At 37.0% G+C, this 25,278-nt stretch overlaps 1 protein-coding gene across 2 annotated transcripts; it reads right to left on the bottom strand.

Moving 5' to 3' along the window:
• Nucleotides 1-108: 108 nt before the first annotated feature.
• LOC110826788 (mucosa-associated lymphoid tissue lymphoma translocation protein 1 homolog) lies at nucleotides 109-11,719 on the bottom strand. Of its 2 annotated transcripts, none has more exons than XM_022057775.2 (13): nucleotides 11,102-11,719; nucleotides 10,511-10,662; nucleotides 9,648-9,828; nucleotides 8,544-8,805; nucleotides 7,701-7,796; nucleotides 7,265-7,307; nucleotides 6,972-7,175; nucleotides 5,913-6,102; nucleotides 4,146-4,351; nucleotides 3,819-3,914; nucleotides 3,173-3,363; nucleotides 1,965-2,036; nucleotides 109-1,325 (listed from the first exon to the last, which is right to left on the bottom strand). In XM_022057775.2, the coding sequence occupies exons 1-13, from the start codon at nucleotides 11,239-11,241 to the stop codon at nucleotides 1,188-1,190; spliced, it is 1,971 nt and encodes a 656-aa protein (XP_021913467.1). In that variant the 5' UTR covers nucleotides 11,242-11,719; the 3' UTR covers nucleotides 109-1,187. The 2 variants fall into 2 exon arrangements, with proteins under 2 accessions (XP_021913467.1, XP_021913468.1); XM_022057776.2 differs by having other exon boundaries at nucleotides 10,929-11,237.
• Nucleotides 11,720-25,278: the final 13,559 nt, after the last annotated feature.

Here is a 25,278-nt window from a genome sequence, read left to right as displayed (position 1 = left end):
TCATAGTACCTGATATACATAAAAATGGCTATATGACCATAAGGTATTCCTGAATGCATTGTTTTGCCACAAAACACTGACTCAGATTCTTAATAAACACTTCTGACAGTGGTTATGGATGTTTTTTATTGATAATTCTATACATACATATACACATGCATTCACATCTTTATTCCATGGATCCATAAGCTAGTCAGATGGCAATAGGATGTGGAATAAATTGTACTAATACAATATATATTATACATCAGTTTGTACTGTTATAAAATTTCACGTTATAAACAAAAGTTGCACATAATTCTTAATATGGTACAAGTATATCTACCCATTACATACAACAAATAAATTATACTACTTATTTATGTTACATGAAGACAAGATAATGAGCATTATGACTTATTTGTGAACAGAAGAAATTCATCACAAGAGTAATAGGAGTGTATAATTAAGTATCTTTTTAGAGCTACTTTAAATTGTGCCTTTTTATTTCGAAGACTCATGAGACTTGATGGTAAATTGTTGAAAATGTTGATGCCTAAATAATATGCATTCTCGTGAAAACATGAGAGATTGGCATTTGGTATGCTGAGACACCTGGGACATGATGTGGTACATGGTTGCCACACCAAATAATTGCAACACAATTATTTGGACCCAAGAAGACGTAAGGGCAAGGTGGAGAAAATTGCATAATGAGGAAATTAATAATTTATACTATGTACCAATTACAGTTTTATTATGTTGAGCAAAACAAGATGAGATGGGCAGGGTATGTAGCATATCGGGAAAGATGATAAACTGCACACAGAATTTTAATCAGAAAATCTGAACAAAGAGACCACTTGGGGACGTACATGTAGACACAGGTTGGAGGATAATTTTAAAATTAATTTTTAAGAAGTAGTATGTAAGGGTATGAACTGAATTTATCTAACTGAGGATACAGGGAAGTGGCAGGCTCTTGCGAACACAGTAACGAACCTTCAAGTTCCATGAAAGGCATGAAATTTTACAGATGAGTGAGGAATGTTATCAGTAAATACTTTTAATTGTCAACATGATCATTTAGATTGTATTCAAGGCTTTAAAACTAACAAGTTTTTTTTTGTGGTTTCTCTAATTTTTTTGAGGCAAATGCTTGCTTCAAAAAGTCATGATTCACTTCGCTCTTCTTCCTATATGGTATGTTACGGACTGCTGGGTCGACTGCAGTTAAACCACAGATGTGCCTGAGTGATCAATGGCATTTCCAAGTCAAATGTGTAACTGCTAACCTCCTTCTTTGATTCAGGATCTTTCAAAATCACAGACAACACTATTGGCATCTGAAAAAGTGCAAATATGGCTGTATCATTCATATGATGAATCAGTTATTGAAATTATGAGCAATATGTTCAGTTGGAGATACTTTAAAATGGAATTTGCATTAGTGTTATTAAGCAATACTCTTTAGTTATGCTATACATAAGACATTTTTGTTCTTGTATATGTATCTCTTAATCTAGCATTTCCCCCAACCAAGCTACATATTTAATTATTAGCTTGTAATAGAATTTCTGCATAATTTTCTATGGTATTTATATTTTTTCCTGTTAAATTAGCAGTAAAAGTCTGTGGAACAAATTGATTTAATTCTGTCTTTACTAATCAATATACAGTGTCATGAACTGAAAATGCGCCATTAAATTAAAGGAAACCTGATATCCAAAGATGTGAAAGCCACCTTTTTCAGTAAGATACTGCCACTACACATTTATTTATATGCTATGTATTTTCATAGAAAATAGACTATGCAGCATATGGACAGCAGCTGCAGATGCTGACTGTTACATGTTAATGTAATATAAAGGACATTAGAAGCATCAATAAAGAGATTTTAGTTCAGGAAATTTATTTGGAATCTTAAAAATCACACATGGAAACAAGTGACTGATTTGCATACTCTATAATATGATGAAATTTACCTTTGTCTTCTGAAGGTTGTGAATAGTTATTACTAGGACATCTCCTTCTCTGTGAAGTTCTAACTTCAATTTCTGAAAAGTAAAAGTAAGACTTAAGTTGATCACAAAAACTCTCTTCACCGCCAGAGTTACATTTCATTCTCATCGCCATGATGAAGGCAGCAAGTACTCCTGAAATGTTTGTAAACTTATACCATACTACACAATGCTACAACCCAGAAGACAGTGATTTTCACACTTGCCACCATGAGAACCTCAAATCCTACTAAGGTTTACTCACACCATACATCTTGGCACTACTTTCCTCCCTCATACAAATGTGGAACATTATTTTTCGTATATACGAGATGTGACAAATAAGTTCCGGTATTTCCATGTCACATCGAGTAGCAGGTGAGCAGTAACTAAGGAGTGGCACATTACAACATGCCTGTGGCTGTGTCTTGCATGTTGGTAAAGCATTAACATCATGCTTTGTTCAAAGTTAGGCAAAAGTGCAAGTCAAACTCTGCAGATGTTAACAGATGCTATGAAAAAGTCTAGTGTCTTTGAGTGGCATAAAAGATTTAAAGAGGGTTGGGAAGACTACAAAAGAACTGGACCTTTTGTTAAACAAGGTAGAATATTGAGCCAAGTGAGGTAAATTGTTACACATTAATAATATAAAATGTATTAAATTATTTCTAAATACAGTAAAGTATCAATGTGTTAAATATTTTAAGTGTTAAGATTTCTGTCTTCTGGATTGTTGCGCTGTGTAGACATCGACTAGTCTACACGACGCAAACAACCCAGAAGACAGAAATCTTCATACTCACCGCTGTGAAAACCTCAAATCTTACATTTTAAGTGTTGTCTCTACATATAGAAAACAGGATCTACAAAATAACATTTATGGCAGCAGTGTCTAGTCAAATACCTAACAGAACTCAAAGTAAATCTTTCACGGGTTATTTGGAAGAGAAAGTATTTAGGCCCTTACATAAAATGGTCTTTTAAATTCTCATCTTAATTAAAACAGAAACATTTTTTTAAATTATCCAATATCAAATTTAATCAAAATCAGTTTACTTATTCAAGTTGTTTCATGTGTGCACAGTGATAGAGCAATTTTAATATTGGTCTGCAGGTTGCAAATATGTCTAAAACTACTCAGACTTGACTACCAACAAAATGATCCTATGTGGCAAGAATCAAACCAGTCTTACCTCACACGCCATGCAACACACCACAGCCCACTGCGCCATATTAGTAATGTAGATGTCAAGACTATTGTGGAAACAGTCTCTGTGTGGTTGAATTTTCACCACTGACTTCCATCCTATATTATCAAATACAATAGTATCCACTGCTGGTAATGCCATGAGTTTCTGGAATCTAATTTCAGTTTCTGGGTGTCCTGTCAAATGTACAAAATAATTTGATTGTGAAAAACAGTAACAATCTCAGGAAAAAGATCGTTGTCTTCTAGGTTGTTGTGGAGTGTAGTCTTATACCTCCAATCCACTATATAATATAGACATATTTTGTCATACAAAATACGTTATTTGTATATTGCCATGGATATGACATCCACAGATGTATTTATTTTAGTTTCACATGTATGTGGTATGTACTGGAGATCTCTAATATGTCAGTAGGCAAACTGAAGTATGAATGCAGTATTAAGTTTATGTTGTCTTCTCTCTTGGTTCTATCCGGCTGTTTGGTTACTTCTGCTTTCTCAAGTATGGGTTGCAGGAAGTAATGTAGCAGCCTTATAAGACTACTGAATTCAAAAAACTCATTATGCACTGTAAGGAACAATAAAAATATCTACACCCAAGTGAAATAAAGCAAAACACATAAACATACCTGTTACAGAGTCTGTCAGACAGAAATCATCAACCACATTTGAACTTGTTAATGGCATCTGTTTATCAGCTGCATCAGCTGATTCATTTGCAATCTCTAAAAAACAAAGATGGCAGTGGTCTGCTGCATTAGGTACGGCAAAGAGTGAAATAAAAAACTAATGCTAAATTAAGTAATTTAAATTTCAATTACTTGTCCAACTACAAACATCAGAAATCACGGGTGTAATAATAGCAACCAGTCAAAGCTTGGCATTTATGTTCACTACAACTTTTATGAAAATATCTAGGTGTCAGAATTTCAATCTCATATAAAATTAAGATTTACCTTTTTGAACCATTTTCAGGATATTAAGAATGGTAATATTCTTTTCCAGATGTTTCTTTAAGTGATTCACATATATGCCATTTACTTCAGTAGATCTCTCGTATGCCCCTAAGTTACTTGTCGTGGCATACTGTTGAATTAGATTCCTCTTTGGCTCATACAAGAATGCCTTTGGCAGTTCTTCATGGATGCCTGGATTTTCATTCCTGTGAATACAACAGGTTACCAATACAGATATTTTCTCTTGAACATCTTTTATATCACATTCCTGATTTATAATTTATCAGACTGTATTTTAGTTATTTCTTTGTGGTTTAGTTAATAATGCTATCAGTAGCACACAATTAAGATTAATGAACTGGGAATGATATAGAAGGAAGCAGTCACAGCCTAATTCAAGGCACTATCCTGGTATCTGCCTATAAAAAGTAAAGTAAAGTAAAGTAAAAAGAGAGAGAGAGAAGAAGCTCGAACATCTGTTAGGATAAGTAGTTTCTGGGCCAAGATGTGCACCTGGGACCTCTTGAATAAAATGCAGACTTGTTGACCCCAATATTATGAAATCTGGTGTGCTGTTTATTGGTTTATATAATGACAGAATAAAGAGAACATAATTTATTTACATTCCATAGATCCTTCAAAGGCCTAGATCAAGGATGTAGACATAGTGATAACAGTGATTTACAGTATTGCAACAAAAATGTTTACACAAGAAATCATAACCAATATTGATTACATGTATTTACAAAAGCTGAGAATTTTTGGGTAGAGAAATTCTTCTATGGAGTACAAAGGCTGAGACAGGAAATACTCATTTATTACTGCCTTGAACCTCTTTGAGTCATGGTTCAGACTTTTTATATTGGGGAGGGGGGATTAATGAATAGCTTAAATCCAGTATAGTAAACTCCTTTTTGATATTTACCGATGTTAGTGTTTGGCACAGGAAGGTTATATATCTGGTTTGAAAATTTTCAATGTTGTCCACTACAGATGGTAATAATGAGAGCAAGAACTCACTGCCTAGCAGAATACTATAACATTTCTTAAATAATTCCCTCTATGAGACTCTTTTTTAGCATCTACCATTATTCTAATGATTTTTTTATGTAAAATACTTCTTTGCTGTGTATTTTGATGCCTTTAGTAATCCACTCATTATTTATAAGTCTGATTCATTTCCTGTAATTATGATAACTGGAGATTTATCCCATACTTTTTGTAACTAGAAGTTCTGCATCATGATCAAATAGCCCATTTATCACTGGTGCAATAGAAACATGTTCTTTCCTGGAAATGTCTATAAAAACATTGTCAATGGCAGTAATGGAGTAATTCTGAAGTTACATGAGATTATAAGATGTCAGTAGGGAGTTCAGACATTACTTGTGGCAAATTTCAGTAAGATAATTAATATTAATGTTGCCACAAATTACAAATTTTGCTGTAGGTTTATAACAATAATTTATAATGCTTTCTAACTTGTTAAAGAAGGGTTCAAAATCAACTGTGGGAGCTGTGTATACAGCTAGGGCATCTATATTGGAGTGTTTAGATTCCAATTGCACAACACAGCGTTCCAAGTCAAACTAATGATGTTACATAGCATTGAACAAGAAATAACAGGATGATGTGAACAGATAATTATTTGACCTGTGGCAGGAAATGGCTGCACCATACTTTAACATCAGCATCTGTCTAGAGAAGAGATAAATCATAAAAGATCTTGATAGCTTGTTTCTTAATAAAGTGAGATATAATTCTGACCTGCTAGGTATTTTGAGACACATATCTAGCAAAATCAGAAACAGCTTTGGTTTTACTTTCATTACATCTCGAATCACTTCTTTTTCACACAGACTGTTACAACGGCGATATTCATTAGATCCTGGTGCATCCACTGGCAGCATGAATTTATCCTGGATTTCAAAACCATGCCCCACAAAGTAGAAAAATCCTAAAAATAAAATGAACAAACATTCCAACTAGTCATACAAGTAAAATAAAAAAAATACAGATTTGTGAGTCACATAATATTCAGAAAGATGTTTACATTTAGAAGTCTGCAAAAGCACTAATATGAAAATCTGAAATTCCTCCAGGTGTAAAACTTTAATAATGGATACTCATTAACCTTCACAGTGTGAAGTAACTAACCACATTGAGCACAGTCCAGCTTGAGAATGTGACTTGCTTAGCCAGTCAAGAAATTCCCTAACTTTTCGGTTTATTTAGTCGATCCTCTTCTACTGCTTGGCGTAGAGTCCCTATCTTTTATGGAACCTAAAGGTTCCTCACCATGTTCACAAGAGCCTGTTACCAATCCCTATCCTGAGACAAATTGATCCAATCCACACCCCAAAACCTTATTTCCCTTAGATCCATTTTAATGTTATTCTCCAATCATGTCTTCTGCATCATCTCTCCCCTTCAGTTTTTCCAACTAAAACTTTGTATTAATTTCTCATCTCTTCCATGTGTGCTACATTCCTTGCCCATTACATCCTCCTTGATTTGATCATCCTAACATTTGCTGAACAGTACAAATTATGTAGCTATTCCCTATTCAAACTTCTCTGGTGTCCTTTCGCTGCATACCTTTGTAGATGAAAATATTCTTACTGCATACAGCCTGTACATGTAAATATAGGATATGTATTTAACTACTGACTAAATACTGGTTACATCAAAATCCCTGAAACAAATAATTTTCTTGACTCTCTGATTTTGGACATAGACATGCTTCCTCCAGCACAGTACAATGAAATACAAATCAATAACGAAGTTATCGGAAAGTAATAATTAAATAATACGATGATGTCTTACCGTATCCTTCTTGTGGTAACAACTGACAAAACTCATATACAGCATTTCTCATCTCATTGAGCGTCAGATTATGTAGAGCAATCACCTTAAATCCGATGTCTTTCAGAATCGAAGCGATGGTAGCCACATCATTCCTCGGTGTGTTGAGATCACTTAGGTCTGTGTATGTGTCATTACCAATGAGAAGTGCTACCTTTTCTGTTGCTGAAATAAATAATTAATTTTCCAAGTTGTTTTAGTGTATACCATATGAATAATGTCACAGCACCGGCAAAGCCTTTTGGCAACATTACCTGTAATTCTGGTCCGAGACTCATCATCGGGGTTAGGAACTATCTGTAAAAAATTAAAGTTACATATTTCACACATTACAAATCTACATACAATATTATGAAAAAATGATTGTGTGAGATCTGAGGTCCTCATGCCAGTGTTAGTTTTCTGAGTAGTAATGTGGACTTGCAGGGAGCCATGAAGATGGAGGCAATATGTTCCTCCAAAACACTGGTATCTACCTACAAGTCCACATGACATTACTACCCATAAGACCACCACTGACAAATTGTAGGCTTAGCTCAAAAATACAGTGATCTATTTGTAGAATATAAGAGAAGTCAAAAAAACTACCAAAACAAACAGTTTATTCCAAACTTTTTCTTCTTCTAACAGAATTTACATTTTATCTATCATAAATCAAGGGTTAATAGGTGCTAAAGAAAGCAAAGTTACCATTGACAGGTTTGAGTGATTTGACCAAACAGCACCACCTCTGTTCTTTACATAACATCTGTAACTGCCTTCACAGCTTGCACCAACACCACCAATCTGAAATCAATACAACAAAAAATCACATGCATTTGAACGGCGAGGAAAGGGCTTGCTGTGCTGCACATAGGTATCGATCACATGAAACAGATCTGCACTCTGATATAGTCCACCAAGTTAAGGGCTTAATAAATAAATATTCATTAAACTTTTCTAGTCTCTCCTACACTGTAAGACAAAAGACAGTCTGCACTATGAGTTTTGATGTTATAAAAATCAAAAATGCACTTTGGCTTCACCTTTATAATATTAGCTACAAGGAATTTTTTTGGCTCTAGCTATATTAAAGCCTGATTTTGGCAGGGAATGTATTAAATGGTTGCATACTCATGAGAATGAATAATAATGACACCCTTATGAATGTGTTTAAAAGTCCAACCTAAAATCAACTCTGCTGCTGGCTTTACAGTAGTGAAAAGTTAAAAGTAATTATTTATGAATACATTACACGTGATTCTCATTATATGCTCTTCTGTAACCACACCTTTTGCATATCCATGATTTTACTTCAGTACATGTGGAGTATCAACACACTATCTGTTGCCACATTTGAAGCTGTCACACAGGAAGAATAAGTTACACCAACTCAACCCATTTTGACTCTGGAGACTACAAATTAAGGCCTCTCATGGTGTTTCACTCAGAACATCCATAAGCATGTTAGTCTCCCATTACACGTTTTCAATATTCACAGTGATGAAACCCAAAATATAACAAAAGCCACCTATATTAAGAGATCAGCCTTACAGTTAATGTATTGGTTTCTTCTCCAGGAAGCTGAAAATTCTCTTTGAACCACTCATACTGAGGCTCTGGATATCCAGTAGCAAAGCACGAGAGCGTTATGACATCACCTTCTCTAAATACAACACAAGGCACTGGGTGTTCATGTATAGTGGGAGGTACTGGGAGTAGCTCAACGTTAACAGTGTGGGAGTACACCTGGCACACCTCTTCGCCATCAACGTCCTGACTTACACAGCAGTAGTATTCACCCTCATGCTGCACGCTAGACAATAAAGAAGCAATTTATTACTATGAAATGAAATACTGTTTTGATGAAATTTGAGTTTAGGTGCTCACAGTGGCAAGAAAAAGATGGCTGTCTTCTGGGTTGTTGTGCCATGTAGTATGGTAGAAGTTATAGCCCTGAAGTCGATATATTTCTACCTGACTACATGATGAAACGACCCAAAAGACAGTGATCTGATAAATTTGTTTAATGAGTTATTTTATGGCACACTATACATTGCTAGGATTAACATAACACTGACTGCGAAATTACACAATAATTATGAATGATGAATAAAGATGAATGTGGTTTATACAACATTTTTAAGACAAATTCCTTATCTGGTCTTTCTGGGAGAATGAAGCATGACTTTGCAGGAATAGACTCTTATCCAGAAACAAAAAGGTTAATGTAGATATACTGGCCATATGTGAAGGCACCATGATTAAATTTATCTACAGTGACTAAGGAAGAAACAGAACATATTGGTCAGGTCAGATGTTCTCATCAAGATTTGAACCCATTACTTCCAAAATGTGGGTCACACCACATTACAAGCGTGCCTACTTGCTTGGATGTGTTGTTTTATAATCTTATATCCTGTATGTTTTGTCTGAAAAAATTAAAATTTAACAGGTATAACCTAGAGGTTATTTAAGCCTTCAAGCTTAGGAGCAGTCCTGACTAGCTGAAGTGATCCAAAGCTTCATTCTAAGTTCCCATTCTAGGAAACTTGAAACTAAATCTGTTCTGAAACTGGAAACAGAACTAACAAATTACGGGGCACATCAAATAATACATTGGAATAGAGAGAATTATATATTATATTGCAATTTTACCTGAAATCCCTTATGAGAAGAATGCTAGATGTCTGGGCCTTTAGTTCTTCATTGCCTTGAAACCATACATATTTGGGGGGAGGAAGCCCAAATGCTCGACACTCTAATCGTAAGTCTGTACCTTCAGGAATGTAAATGGTGTCTTCATCATCACTTGGCTGTTGTGTAATAACCACACGTTCTATAAATATAAACAAAGACTGTGGACTGACTGCACGTTGTTTATAAAGCAACAGACTTCCTTCAATCTTCAAGTAACATGGTACTTAATGAAAATAAGATACATTTTCAGCAGCATATTATAAAAATCTGGTAAATAATTCACAAATTGAATACCTGACAGATGGATTGATTCATAAATTATTTAACAACGCTGTTTTAAATGAGCTGACACCGATTTCAGGCAATCACAATGAACAGAAGGAGAAAAGTCATGTAAAGCCCAAGCCAGACTTATATGATAATTTGGTTGAAATCAGAACTGGGTGTAAGTATGGAGTGTTATTACTACAACCTACTCAATATAACAAAAAGGAATTATGTAATATATCCTCATCTAACTTTGACAGGTTATATATAATGGAGATTTAATGTTTAAAACTTTCATTTAATTTTATTTTCCATACGCTGAAACACTTTTGTATTCTCTTCAATGTAAGAAACAGTGGTGAAATGGCCTGCATTTTGATGAACACTTTTACCAATGATTGATGCCCATTGGGTTAATGTATGCTGTAACCAATTCTAGCACCAAGTTATAAGAATAAATGTGGACATCACTTTGAAATAATAAACATCTGTTTGAATGTTAGATCATATTTCATCATGAGCAAATTATTTTGTAAAATTCTAGTGAAACTTACCTGGTTCTCTCAGTAATGCCAATGCATCATACAGTTGACAATTCAGCAATATTTCACAAAGAACTCCAACAGTACAAAACCGATTTCCGATCTCATGTAGAAGCATCTCTGATGGTGAGGATTTACTCTGGAACATTCTTATGTCACATGCACTGCAACAGAAATAAAAAACTAGTTAAAATTCATACATAACAGCTGATTCCCCCTTCCATCATGATGACTGATTGTTAAGTTATTTAACTACACTGTTTCAACTGCAGAGACTTTATGAGATAAAAAAATTGGGACAAATCAGTAAGAGTTTGGAAGGAGTCAGATGCAGCCTATCTGAAGGTTCTATCCTAATGTTCACCTGCAAAAAATGAAATATTATGTAACTCCACAGGAGTGAGTTTTTGATAAGCTTGGAATCACTCACCTACTCAAGAAATTCCCCACATTTTATGGAACCTGAAGGTTCGTTTCAGTGTTTACACGAGCTCACAACTGGTAGATATCCTGAGCCTGACGAATCCAGTGCATAATCACAAATATGATTTCCCAGTGGTTAAATTTCCAATAAACATTCTACCTCCCTTATATGACACTTACCTAAATATACCATAACATTTATTAAAACCTTCAGCAAGCAACTTCCAGGAGTCATTGGTATCAAGTAACACTCTCAAACGTCTAGCTATTTCAAATTCAAGATTTGTTACTACAACATCGGGATGAGGTGCCTTTGACATCGCCAATATAAAATTCAATTGACTGTTTGTTTGCTATGTCAATGAAATTATACTTAAAACATTATAAATACATTACTATCCTATGACACTTCATTCATCATGGAACCAGCAACACGGAAAGTTCGCACATGTTTAATCACAAGGAAATAGTATGTGATTGGTCGAAATTTGATGGCAGACTCGTAACTAGTTTATCAATAGAATGACCGAACAATTATGAAATCGAATACTGAGAGATGCCAAGGATGGCGATGTGTATAATTAATGATCGACCTATTTTGAGAGAACTTTTACTCCAAATTTCGATATCAGAGTGCCAGTAGATATAAATATTGCAGATTTTTGTCACGAAAGTTAGACGAATCAAAGAAACAAACATGCAACTGGGATTACAATCCCTGCTTGCAAAAAACGTAGTTTTAAACAATAATTTTATATGACCGAAAGATGCTGTATAAAAACTATTCCAAAACAAACAATAAGAGTGGTTTACTTATTACCCAACAGATGTCGCGGAATGTGCAATTTGGCGGTTTATGGTGACTGCAGTGTGAATATTTTGTTTTTTGTGAAAAGTGCCTCTGTGTGTTTGATTTGAGGTTAAGGTAAAACAGCGGCAACTATGAAACGTCGGGCAGACTATAAGGCGCAGCAACCCAGAAGCCAGTTGTTTCTTAAGTAATGGTTATTCGTGATTCTCTATACATTAAATAATTGGAGCCAGTAAACTTCAATTTACCATACATTTGTGTTGTGGAATGTCTTCAGCAGCAGATGTTGGTTTATATTACCATGAATCTGTCTCGTTGTATTAAGTAATGGCATTCTAACTACTGCAAATGTAGTCTAGTCTGTGAAATCAAAATTGTAATTGGTAAAAGTAAGGAATTTCTTCACCCAATTAAAAAACACGGCACGTCGTTTTTTTATATATATAACGTGCAGAAGTAGGTCCTTTTGATACATCAGAAGGTAAACGTTATCGTGAAACCACGTTCGTACAGAAACATGAAGCTAATTATTTACTTTATTATTTATTCCATGCCTTGATCACATTTTTATGAAGGTCAGGATATTGAAGAAGAAGAGGACGAAGAAGAATAAGGAGGAGGAGAGAGGAAAACAAGAAGGAGGAAGAATATGAAGAAAATGTGGGAGAAAACTAGAAATTGAAGAAGGTGAAGGAAGGGAAGAGGAAAAGTCGAAGGAGGCGGAAAAGGGCAATAAGACGAAGAAATAGAATAAGGTAAGATAAGAAATAAAATTATTCTTCCTTATGTCATCAGTGTTGTTCAGAAAACAATTTCACGAAATCTGAATTCTTTCTAATGAATTGGGTCTGGAAGGGAGAGCATTCTTTACGTAAGTTACACCTGTTACGATGTACTCCACATTTTCAAGTTCCATTTGTGGGGCAATCGATGAGATAACGAAATATGTTATTCATAGGCAGACGCAATTTCAGGCCCACAGATTCTTCTCCAGAACTCAAGTAGGAAGCTACGTACGTCTTTTCGCTCCCTATTTCAATTATGGACGTCAGTAATCATGATGAACAAGAGCTGACCGATTTCCGTGAATCAGTAATTCTATGTTTTGCCCACAGAGTGTGTTTATCAGTTTCGTATGTTTCTAAAAATAATCAGAGATTATTTCCTTGAACATCATTAACCAGGTGATCTCTTGTTGTTTTCTTTGCGCTATGGACTGAGCTTTAACTGTTTAGATGAGCTTTGGGTTCGTATGAAGAAAGGCTAGGACGTTCAAATTTTTCTAATGGGTTTATATATATATATACATATATATATATATATATATATATATATATATATTGTTTTTGTTTTTTGGGATAGTTTGAAGAGCAAAGAGTAATACATTGCAATTGAGTTCAATGTAGACTGATCACCCGAAGAACATTATAACTTTTCCTGAAACAGACGAATTGCCATTTATCTCTCTTCTGCTTTCCTTGCCCCTTGAGCATTAGAGTATATGTGCAGCAATATCCTTCTGTCTCTTCTAGTTGCCGACAGGGCGGCGCTGTGGTCGAATAACAATTTTAGAACTTGTCTTTCCTGAACATGGTTCGCGCATTAGTGTGATTGGTTTCAGCTAACCAAGGGGGAGGTGGCGGGAAAACAGAAACTGGACAGCCAGGTCTGCGTCTTATAATAATTGTCTTTACTCCAGACTAGAATTAGGCTTTCTCTCCCTTTCATGTCTGACTGAAACTGATATTGAGAATATGTCTGGTTAGAAACTACAAAAACGACAATGAATATGGCTTCTTCTGAGTGTTGCACAGTGTAGTCTCGTTGATATTGAACGACGTTTCAGAAATCAATATTCCAGGAGACAGTCATTTTCAAGAATGAAAGAATCTTTAAAAATACGTGTAATATATTGATAATTGTTTATTGTAGGCTATTAGAAACTACCAAATAACAATGGAATAACTGATGGTTTGGAAACATATCTTAAATGTAAGCTCTAAAAATTACGATTCGCATGGCATCCAGAGGAGTTTTAAATTCTGAAAAATAATGTACGATAATCAAGTTTTAAGTATTTTAACTGTTTGTTTGTGCCATCTGTTGAGAGGATTTGAAAAAGCTAAACGCATTATTTAAGACGGTAGAGATTGAACAGCTAATTTGAAATTCAAGAAATTGTTTAATAATATAGATATAATTAGAGTTTATAAGGTAGTATATTTGCGTCATATTGTGAATTAGGTTAATATTTTAATATTTTCCGTCAAATCACAATTTTTAATAAGATAATAAAATATAAAATATTTAAAATATCATTTCACGTTCCGCATCGAATGATCGATTTACAAATTGGAACGTTTTTTACGACATGTTTCGGTTATATTTAACCGTCCTCAGGTATAAATTAGATTGGTAAATTTAAAACTCGAAATACAATTCTTTACAATGTTATGCAGTTTATTGAAGATGTTCTTATCAGATTACTCTTATATATTAGAACGAAGGTATTGTTTTTTATATGGCGTGGTTCATCTGATGTTCAATATTAGTCTGTAAAGCAATGATTTAAAGAAAATATTAATAAATATGGAGTAATATAGAAAACAAAATGATGGAAGTAAATAAATAGTAGAATGTATAAGTAAAATAAAGTAAATTACTTTAAAAACATACCGGTGATGAGTTGATAGAGACATGAAGTGTCTAGCGGAAGACATCTAGAAGTATTACTGTGTCGGGTCGAGGTTTAATACTGAATTGCGGTTGCTCGTGGAGTGCGTAGGTGAAAGGAGGTTGTTATGGTTGGGGTCAAGGATCTGGAGGGCATTGAAGATGGGGTTATTAAGAAAAATATTGTTGTCGTTTAGGGAAAGGTTTTGTTTATATGTTTGTTGTATGTAATATTTCTCTATTGTATCTCTATGTCTTTTGTTACGTTCCAATTTGTAAATCGATCTTTCGATACGGAACGTGAAATGATATTTTAAATATTTTATATTTTATTATCTTATTAAAAATTATGATTTGACGGAAAATATTAAATAATAATTAGAGTTATACAAAGTTGCTAAGAAGCCTCACTACGAAACAGTTATGATGACAGATTCTGTATGTGACTGTAGGCTTAATATTTTAAATATACTATGGTTTTGTAAAACTGTATGTATGTTTGAACCTATGTATATTTATCCCACATTGCAACTACACACATTACAAGCTCTTGTTTTACGTCATCCCAGACTCTTCTAGTACTTGTTCGTATTCCCAGGCTATATTTAAGATAATAACACTGAGGGGGGGGGGGCAAGTTATTCGTTTTACCAAAACATTTCTTTACAAAAAGGAGAAGTTTGCCTGTAAAAGAGAGAGTTTTTAACGGCAAGATATGTATTCAATCAGTGTTTGGAAGTGTGATTAATAGAGTGTTATCTTATATCCTTGGATGACGTAGATCAGCGTGATCCAATTGGCTGCCCGCGAGCCGGATCCGGCCGGCGACCACTTGTAATCCGGCCCGCGAAAGTATTTGTTATTTTTTACTAGTTAGTACAACCAATTTATTAAAAATAATTGTTGCAGGAGCAAATTTAAAATAATATACAACTCTGTAGTTGACTAGAACCTCGGTTATTTAGCTCGTAGCCTAATCACTAAACTGATTGACCACCCCCTGTGTCTGTTATTCGTTCTGTAAAGTCGTAATTCGACGCTTTCTTATGCCGTCAGTCTTTACCCATATTCGAAATACGTTCATGTGAGTCGTCGCAAACAGCATCAACGTATCCGAGTCCGTGTTGCAGACATCGAAACACTTTCTCCTGTGTTTCTAAATCACGTAAACTGAACGATAGTCCCCCAACTCCAAATGGTCAAAAAGTTGCTCCCTTTCATTCCACTCCCCTGACGCCACCACACCTCAACTTTTGAAACTAATTTGCTGCCCGTGTCTCTCAGTAACAGATTTGGAAATAAGTGTGCTATTGAATACAGAGAACCATATTATCTTCAAGTGCCTCCATGGAAAAGTCTCGCAGAAGGAGAATTGAAACTTGAACTGACTGCGTGAGGGGTGACCAAACTGAGATGATTTACAGCAGCGGTCTAGAATTAAGAAATCGATTCGCCTGTAATAAAGTTAAAAGTTAAAATCGGCGTATTTCAGTCAGTAAAGTGACTGGATGACCAAGTTTCGATTCCCGGGAGAGGTATAATACAAATGTTTCTTTTTGTCATCATGTCGAGAAAGATTCTTTGTCCCATCTCGGCCTCGTGAGGGTTCTTCCTGAGACAAAAAGGCTGGAGGGTGAAGTTGACCGCTTGAAAACTGGGGTCGGTATTTCGAATGAAGCTCGAGCATAAATAGGGTTCTATGTCTATTATGACGTATATATTCTTCTGTTCAGGTAGAGGCCTTTCGATGGATCGATTTATGGTCAAAGGCGTTCTACCAAATTAAATTAAATCCGTGGCGTAACAGCTCCAGAGAGCCAAAGCCGACTAGCTTGACTGCTGGCCTCACATTCACATGCCAAAGCAGAGGTGAACGATCATCCAACCAGATATAGGCTGACGTGTGGTCAGCACGACGAACCCCCAGCCACTGCTACCAAATATCTACAAAATTAATTTTGAAGGTGAAAGCAAAGTTTGCCTAGGCCTTTGCTCAATTAAGCACCAAGTCGTGAAGACGTTTGAGTGGAGTTATAACTCCACACATTCTTAGCCCCGGCGCTGTATGAAAGTCAGCTTCAGGCTTAGGGTCCCTTTGTGTTGGAGGCTGTGTGGGCCCCAGAACCAGTAAGGGCAATGTCAGAAAGAAACCCCCCCCCCGTCCCTTCTGGGAATGAACCCCCAGCCAATCGCTTTCCTGACTGATCTCTCCCGGCTCATAACATTAGAGTTCCCTAGTTAATTAATTGAAAATTTTATAATGGAATATTCTCCACATCAGTTGAAATAATTTATTGCACCATTATTCAATATTCTGAAAGTAGACAGTGACAAAAAATGCAGTGGATATGTAGCCACAACTCGATCGCCTGGGACTCGTTGATAAAAACGGTTGTACAACGTGAAGAAGAGACCTTGTGCTCCCCTCAGAGGACATGTAATGTTGTTGCACTAGAACCCGAGCGATGGCGAATGTTGGGTCGGTAGCGCGAGCTGTAATTGCAAGAGATGCGTGTCACGCAGTTGGGTCCCCCCCCCCCCCACCACCACTGCCCCTTTACAATATACATGTATAACCCTTCCCCAGCACAGATTCAATCAAATCATCGCACCGGGAGATAAACTGGTTAGTGTACCGGCATCTGACACCCCCCTCCCTCGATCATTCGCATAGGATTGTGTATGTAAAACCCACCCCATTACCTCCATCCCCACTCCAGTCACATTACAACATCACCCCATATACTCGACCATACCACACAGACGGACACCAATTTTATCATTACTGCACCAGGTTCTCGACTGGGTGCAAATAAGTTTGTTCAAACACAAAGATAATTTAAAATATGTTTTTAATAAACTACATGGAACAGAGACCTTCTTGAACAGCTATAATCGTCCATCTAACTAATAAATTCTTAACTTGTTGCTTGCAAAACCAGGAGGTTTATAACTGTGTTTACAGACCGTGTCGTAAACCAGAAAAATGTATTTTGCAGATACGCAATGTGGTTTCTAGTTCAGAATCAATTTTTGTAATCTTATTGATTTATAAAACACATTTAATGGTCATATCGGAACATCTTATGTTGTCCGTTTCTATTTCTGAATATTTTTATATCGGCCTGTTTATAATCTTATTTATTGTAAACGTGGGACTAAAATACATACTATTTTTATTCTGTACATGCTTTGGAAAGTGAATTAACTGTTCCACGTCTTATGACGTAGACTTTTAAACGAACTATATTTCGGCATAAATATAGGTGCACCAAACGATATTTATTCCGAAATTTCGTTGAGAAGAATTTCTTTCTTGCCTAATTTATTGCCAGGAACCTAATATTACTTGAGGAGCCGGTTAAGGTTAGGGACTGACTCAGAATGGATGACCGGGATTCGATCCCCGACGAGGGCAGTGTATTTTCCTCTAGCCTCTGCGTCCACATCGGCTCTGAGGCCCACCCAGCCCACTATCCAATGGGTACCGGAGTCCTTTCCCGGGGTTAAAGCACGGCCGGGGCGTGACGCTGACCACTCACCCCCATCTGGTGCCGAGGTCAAGAAAGAGTATGAGCTATATTACATCTCCTCCCAAGCGCCTACATGGCGTGTATCGGGACAGATCTACTTTACTTTTTACTTATTACTCGTTGTCGTCTCTGAAATTAAATTTCGAGGGAGAGATGTGTAATTTGTAAACCCGGAAAACCTCTATTAAACTCACGAAGCCTGAGTTTCGATTATTATACCACGATTTTCGACAGGCTATGTCGACCTGAAATTTGATTGCGCAGGGGTAAGTGATTAGTGTATGCTTATTTTCGGACAATCAAGGCGGGTATATATGGAGTTTGCTCTAAATGTGTAAATTAACGCACAATGGGTAGGATTTACGTACCGTTTGCATGTTTCGTCTATGTAATTACTCGGTGGTAGGAACCTGGATGCCTCAGTCAATACAATGACCAGACTACAGGGTAGATAAACAGGGTTCGATTCCCGACAGGAATCAGGTATTCTTCACTTGGGGTAATTAAGTATAGGAAGGTTGAGATCGGGATGTAGCACACACTAGAGAAATGCAAACAGAATTTTATTTTGAAACCGAAAAAGACAATATTTATATAATTATACCTTATAAGATAGAAAATGAAACATTAGGGTATTATTTTAATATACAACAGTACACTGGTAATTACACAGTTCAAGATTTGTAAATGTATTTTGTACAGTGTGCCCCGCTTAAAGTAGAGCCCGCTAGGTCAGAATGCCGTAGCAGAAATGTTTTAGTCACGACGCAGAACATAACCGCCGCATGTCAGGAGGCGGGTCCCGAGTTACGTGGGACACCCAGTAGTAAAATTCTTGGCTTTGTGTTAAGCGTCCTAGACGACATGACTTCTAATACCGATGGGCTTTTCCTGTTCGCCATAGTTTTACTCACATGGGCTCTGGGATTCGCCCGGTCTTGTCCATCGAATGCTAACGACTGGTTCCCCGGGGTAATAGTGGCTGGAGCTTGAACCTAAACACATCCATTGTCATATCCAGTCCAGTATGTAAGATCTACCTACACTCTTTTAATAGATCTAAGTCTTTATAACGCCGTGTTTAGGCACAAGCAGAACTGAACAAAACTATTTTAACTCACGGTTTTATTAATTTTACGGACTATAAGGATACAAAGACCTGAAGAATTCGTGATACTCAGTAATGACGGAAAAGTCGCGTTCTCATTAGGTCTACTGACTGTTCAGAAATAACGCATTCACTGTTTTGCCTTGGTACATATTGGCCACATTAGAAATTTATTTAATGATGTATGAGTCTGTAGGCTATATTAAACAATTAGGAGCCCCATTTCTGTGGATTCCTGAACGTGGATCTGCTACACACACGGGTTGTCTGACATTTAAATTTATTATACATCAGTTTATCCCCTGAAAAACCCCGAAGACTAAACCATACAAAACAATAAATCTCTCTATTGTTTTATACGTTTGCGAGACATTGTGTCTGACCTTAACAGAATATCATAGATTGACGGTGTTTGAAAACAAAGTATTAAGGAGAATATTTGGATGTAAAAAGAGAAAAGAACGAGAATGTGGAAAAACTTACAGAAAGAAGTTCATGGTTTGTAACCTTCACCCAGTTTTATTAGACGGTTTAAGTTAAGGTAGATGAGACTGGAAAATACATGAAGCATATGTGAGGAAAGAGATCACTTGGTAGACTTAGTAGTAGATGGGAAGATATTATTAAAGCTATCCTGTAAAACTAGTCTTAGTCCTAAGTTGATTTTTTATTTTATAAAGATACTTATGGTTTATCACAATATTCGTTATGTATGTTATGTCATTGAATGCCACGGCGTGTTCTTATCCTTTACATCATATCATAAATAACACCAACATGGCGGCTAAGCGAACTTCTTTGTTGGAAGCAGTACTATTGATGTTTAATATAGGACCCTGAAGCTTTGTATAGTGATACATATGGCCTATTGAAAAATTTATAACTAGACTAAAATATTTTTAAGAATAAAACAATATGAAATTATAGAAGGCTGGAAAAAGTTATGATATTGAGGAGATTCGTAATTTGTGTATTTATCAAAGTATTAGTCTCTTAGTAGGATCAACTCAACGAGAATGACGTAGGTGGGGCATGTAGAACTGACGGGAATTACAAGAAATACATGCGGAATTTTATTTGGAAAGCGTGAATTAAGAGACTACCAGAAAATAGAATTGAAAAAGGAGGATAATATTAAAATGGATCTTAAAAAATGGTGATGTAGCGCTGTGTATTGAATTCATGTGACTCGGAATAGAGACCAGCGGCGGGCTCTTGTGTATACGGTAATGAACTACCGGGTTCCATAAAAGGCGGATAATATATTTACCAGCTGAGCAACTGGTAGCTTAATAAGGACTCTGTGGTATGGAGTTAGTTAAAACTATGTGTTCATATTTAATAAGTGTATGTGGTACTGAATATTTTATTTTCATCTGTGAAAGTGGTATTTTGGACTTTGTCCATCGTCAGTATTTCAATAAAATTACAACTTTTAAGGAAGTTGGACCTTCTACCGTCTTCGGGTGAAAAGGGAAGGACAGAAACCCTAGATGTTGGGCCCTCTGGTTGAGCTGGCCGCAGTAAGAGATATCGCTTTTGCAGATTATACCGTACCATAATGCGACTTTATTTGATTTTCAGTTTATCACATTAGGCTTCTTTTAAAAGTATGCAAACTGTTTTTTTTTTTACGAAGACCAGCGATATCCACGTGCGTATTTGACCTGAGCAAACAACTGCTTGACGTGAATAACAACTCATGTACTATGCATGGGAACAAAGACAAAAAAACGTATAACTATATCCATTTGAAACATTGCAGATAAATTCGTCAGTGTAGCATATACGGAGAATGAACTGCCTGCTACGTGTAGGCTATATAGGCACCTATGGGGGTTGGGTGGGGAGGGCTTTATAACGTTTCATGGGATTATCGAATTATTCCATGTACTATGCGTGTTATATCGATCTAGGGACCTCGCTAGTGTCTAGGTTAATTCGGGGATAGGATGCACAGCTGGGACCAACTGGGATGTGGCAGGGGGGAATCATGGCTGTTTGACCCACCACCGTAGCACCCCCTACTTCTGGGTGTCAGTGGCGTATGCTTCCCTCAATAAACTAAAGGTTTCTGCAATGCGTCATTTCATACACAGAAACAATTGTGTGGGGGATGAGAAATTTAAGAGAAAGTGAAATCTCTCTCAGGCCTACTGCTCTCTGAGAAGAAGGTGCGCATGTGAGGATAGTACTGGATGTGTAAATGTGGACTGAATTAGTCTGAATCAAGACAGGGTCCAGTGGCGGGCTGAACCATTGGTTTTCATAAATGACAGAATTTGTTTACTAGCTGCGCAACTGCCAGCTTCTCAAGAAAGATTGTTTCGTGGTGTTACAACGTAAGACAAACTGTCTGCCTCTTATAATTCTAACATAAACAAGGCATTTGTACGAAAAGTGACAAATGCGTACACAATTGTTTGACGCATGGCTCAAGGAGAGTAGTCTACTTTGAAGGTAGCTGTTTCTAGATTGAGTCCGGGAACTGTTTGACGTATGGCTCAAGAAGATTAGGCTACTTTGACAGTAGCTATTTCTAGGTTGATTCCAGGAACAGTTTGACGTATAGCTCAAGGAGAGTAGGCTACTCTGAAGGTAGCTATTTCTAGGTTGATTCCGGGATTTGTTTGACATATGGCTTAAGAATAGTATGCTACTTTGACGGTAGCTGTTTCTAGGTTGATTCCAGGAACAGTTTGACGTATAGCTCAAGGAGAGTAGGCTACTTTGACAGTAGCTATTTCTAGGTTGATTCTGGGAATTGTTTGACATATGGCTTAAGAATAGTATGCTACTTTGACGGTAGCTGTTTCTAGGTTTAGTCCGGGACGTTTACTGGCCTATGTATTATGTTACTACGCACAGATGAAACTACAGTGCAACATAATTCATGGTAGTGAACTCCTCATACGTAACAAGCCCCTTTTGCCATGCACTTAAGGTGAGATACAAATCGCGCGCGAGGGTGTGTATTTGTGTTGAGGGGGGAAGGGGTAGTTTTGTGATTAAACCTCACCACCCGTCAGACAGAGAGACCAAATTGGTTCCATTATGTGCCCAGCACAGCCAGACTATGTTCGTGTTGCTTTATCCTCCGGCCGCCTCTGATTGGACTTGTATCAATATCCACGGTGCATGAGTCCGTTCTCATGCACCGATAATGTCATTGTGCCTTTCGCTTGCCCAAATTTGTATGTTCAGAGGACAGGTGCTAACAGAATTCACACCATTGCGGTCGGATTATTTTATATACTAAGGATGACCAAAATGTGGGTAGTCTTTGATGGTATTGTCACTTTGCAATTTTCCATCAGATCACGGAGCATTCTTCAGTATTTTCTCACGTCTCTCAATTCTGGAAGTCGCTTCTCGACATCCTCTTTTGTTATTTTTCTGCCTTTTTTCATTTTTTCGTCCTATTTTCTCGTCTCATTATGGTAACTTTGGCGATAAATTGTAGGCCTATGTATAACGACGATTTTTAGCACTTGGTACTCATGTTTAGAATTGTGCAGTCCTGAGGAATGTATTTCTAACAGATTTTTGATATTATTCACTGTTTCCAAATTAATAATTGATAATCATCATTACATTCTATGCTATGTGCCTTTTACGCATGTAATTCATATATCGTGTGTGTATATATATATATATATATATATATATATATATATATATATATATATATATGTCCTGACTGTCACATACTCCTGGATTTAAACATAAGGAATAAAATAACATCTTACAAATCTTGTCAGTATGTGACTTAGTCCATTATTCTACTTTCTGCCGCTGTGGTTCCTTACAGAAATTCGTTTAAATGTTCTCATGGTATTTCCTTCCCTTGGAGTTAGATACCAAGTTGCACACACGTATAAAACAAAATTTTATTGGTTATGTTTTTGTGTATATTAATAAATACTATGTTCTTTATTGCAAGCTTCTCCTCGAATATAATTTTTATTCTTTACTGTCGTTCCCAAATATATGAACTACCATATGCTACATTTTAGAGTCATTTTTATCTGTCTTTATATTATGATTTTGTACTGCAGTCTGGTGACGAGACTGCGTACGTTATAATTACTTTCTTTACTCTGTATGTATAAATTTTTGTTTATATAAATTTCCTTCCAGCTTATAGTAAGAAATTAAAATTTGTGTTTTTCTTTATTAAATTTGTTTTGCCTGGTGAAAATAATTAACAAGTTTACATGCAATAAATATTGAAATGTCATATATGAAGACAGGCAGTCGAGGATAACATGATATTATAAACATACGTGGCTAAAAGTACGAGGGTCGCTCATTAAGTAATGCCCCACATTTTTTTTCTCAGCCAATAATGAAGATAGAAAAGTGTACTTTTACATGCTTGAGATTTGATGTTTCCCGCGTTCGTGTACGGAGTTTCAAATGATTCCAACCGATAGCGGAGCTGTAGTGAACTGTTAAAATGGCGTCTGTGAACGACTCTCGTTACAAGCAACGAGCTGTAATTGAATTCCTTGTTGCTGAAAAAGAAACGGTGGTGAACATTCATAAACGTTTGTGTGCTGTGTATGGAAGCTGTGCAGTCGATAGGAGCACCGTTGGTCGCTGGGCTAAGAGAGTTAAAGCTTCAGGAAGTGAAGAAACCGAGCTCCGTGATCTGCCGCGCTCTGGGCGTCCTGCCACAGCCACCACTCCAGACATGTTGAACCGCGCGGATGCCATTATTCGTGAGGATCGGCGCATCACAACTCGACAATTGGCCCAACAGCTTTCAGTCAGCAATGGAAGTGTGATTGCAATTATCCAGGCTCTCGCATATTCGAAGGTGTGCGCAAGATGGGTTCCACGAAGTCTCACAGCAGACCACAGGATTCAAAGGAAAACGATTTCTTCTGAATTGTTGGAGCGTTTTGATGCTGAGGGAGAGGTCTTTCTGTCCCGGATCATTACAGGTGACGAAACCTGGATACACCACTTTGAGCCAGAGACAAAAAGGCAGTCAATGGAGTGGCATCATCCTCAATCACCGAGAAAGAAGAAATTCAAGACAACTCCCTCCGCCGGAAAAGTCATGATGACTGTCTTTTGGGACAGTGATGGGGTCATTCTTGTGGATGTGATGCCAAGAGGTGCGACCATCAATTCAGACGCGTACATCAGGACCCTGAAAACCCTCAAGAAGCGTTTTCGACGAGTTCGGCCTCACAAGCATCCAGCAGAAATTTTGCTCCTGCACGACAATGCACGCCCTCACACAAGTCTGAGAACCCGGGAAGAAATCACCAAATTGGGTTGGACGGTGCTACCCCATCCACCCTACAGTCCAGATCTGGCACCCTCCGACTTCCATCTCTTTGGGCCACTTAAAGATGCTATCCGCGGAACAAGATTTGAAGATGACGAGAGCGTGATTCAAGCAGTGAGGACATGGCTACGTGCACAGGACAAGAGCTGGTACCGGCAAGGCATGCATGCACTTGTTCCACGCTGGCGTAAAACCGTACAAGTTGATGGGGACTATGTGGAAAAATAGTATGTGTAAAGGAAACATTGATTTATATTGTCACTAAATTTGAGCCATCTTGAATAAATATGTTCTGAGGAAAAAAATGTGGGGCATTACTTAATGAGCGACCCTCGTAGAAAGGGTTTTGATAACTGTACAGACATTTTAAGTAAACCAAAGTTTTATTTGTTAATATAATAGAAAATTGACGTTAGTATGAAGTGTGGAACACGAATCGAAATTTAATCACCCCTGATACAATCCATTTAAAATTGACAACAGGAAACTGGTCTCAGTTTGTCTCTTTCTGTCTCGTGTTGGGCCGTGTAGGGGAGCTTGTGTCCGTGTGTGTCCTCTGGTTGCTACAACGGCCGAGGGTTCTCCTGTGCCGCCTGGAATATATGCATGGCAAATCAAAGCTACACTTCCGCAAATTACATTAACAACTAAAATATGGCGTTTAGCGCTCTATGTTAGTATTTATATGTGTCAGACCATATTCGCATGTGTCTATTAGGACGCATTTTCTACTCGTCTGGGTTGTCGTTCCTGACGACAAAGCACACACCCGCGCAATTGGTGTTTATGTCTGTTTGTGGAAAAGGATATCCAATGCTATTAGTAACCAATGAGTACACAAAGGTTCTCCCACGTGCGGATTGAAATAACTGAAGCGAAAAAAGTATTTTAGGCCTGCGTCATCAAATATGGGCTGCATGTATTAATATA

Source organism: Zootermopsis nevadensis, unplaced genomic scaffold (assembly GCF_977971745.1).
Source record: "Zootermopsis nevadensis isolate Lab colony 2312 unplaced genomic scaffold, Znev_1.0 Znev_ptg000007l, whole genome shotgun sequence".
In the NCBI taxonomy this organism is placed as follows: domain Eukaryota; kingdom Metazoa; phylum Arthropoda; class Insecta; order Blattodea; family Termopsidae; genus Zootermopsis; species Zootermopsis nevadensis.
Note: the sequence above shows the minus strand (reverse complement) of the source record. Positions and strands in the feature narration are given on the sequence as shown.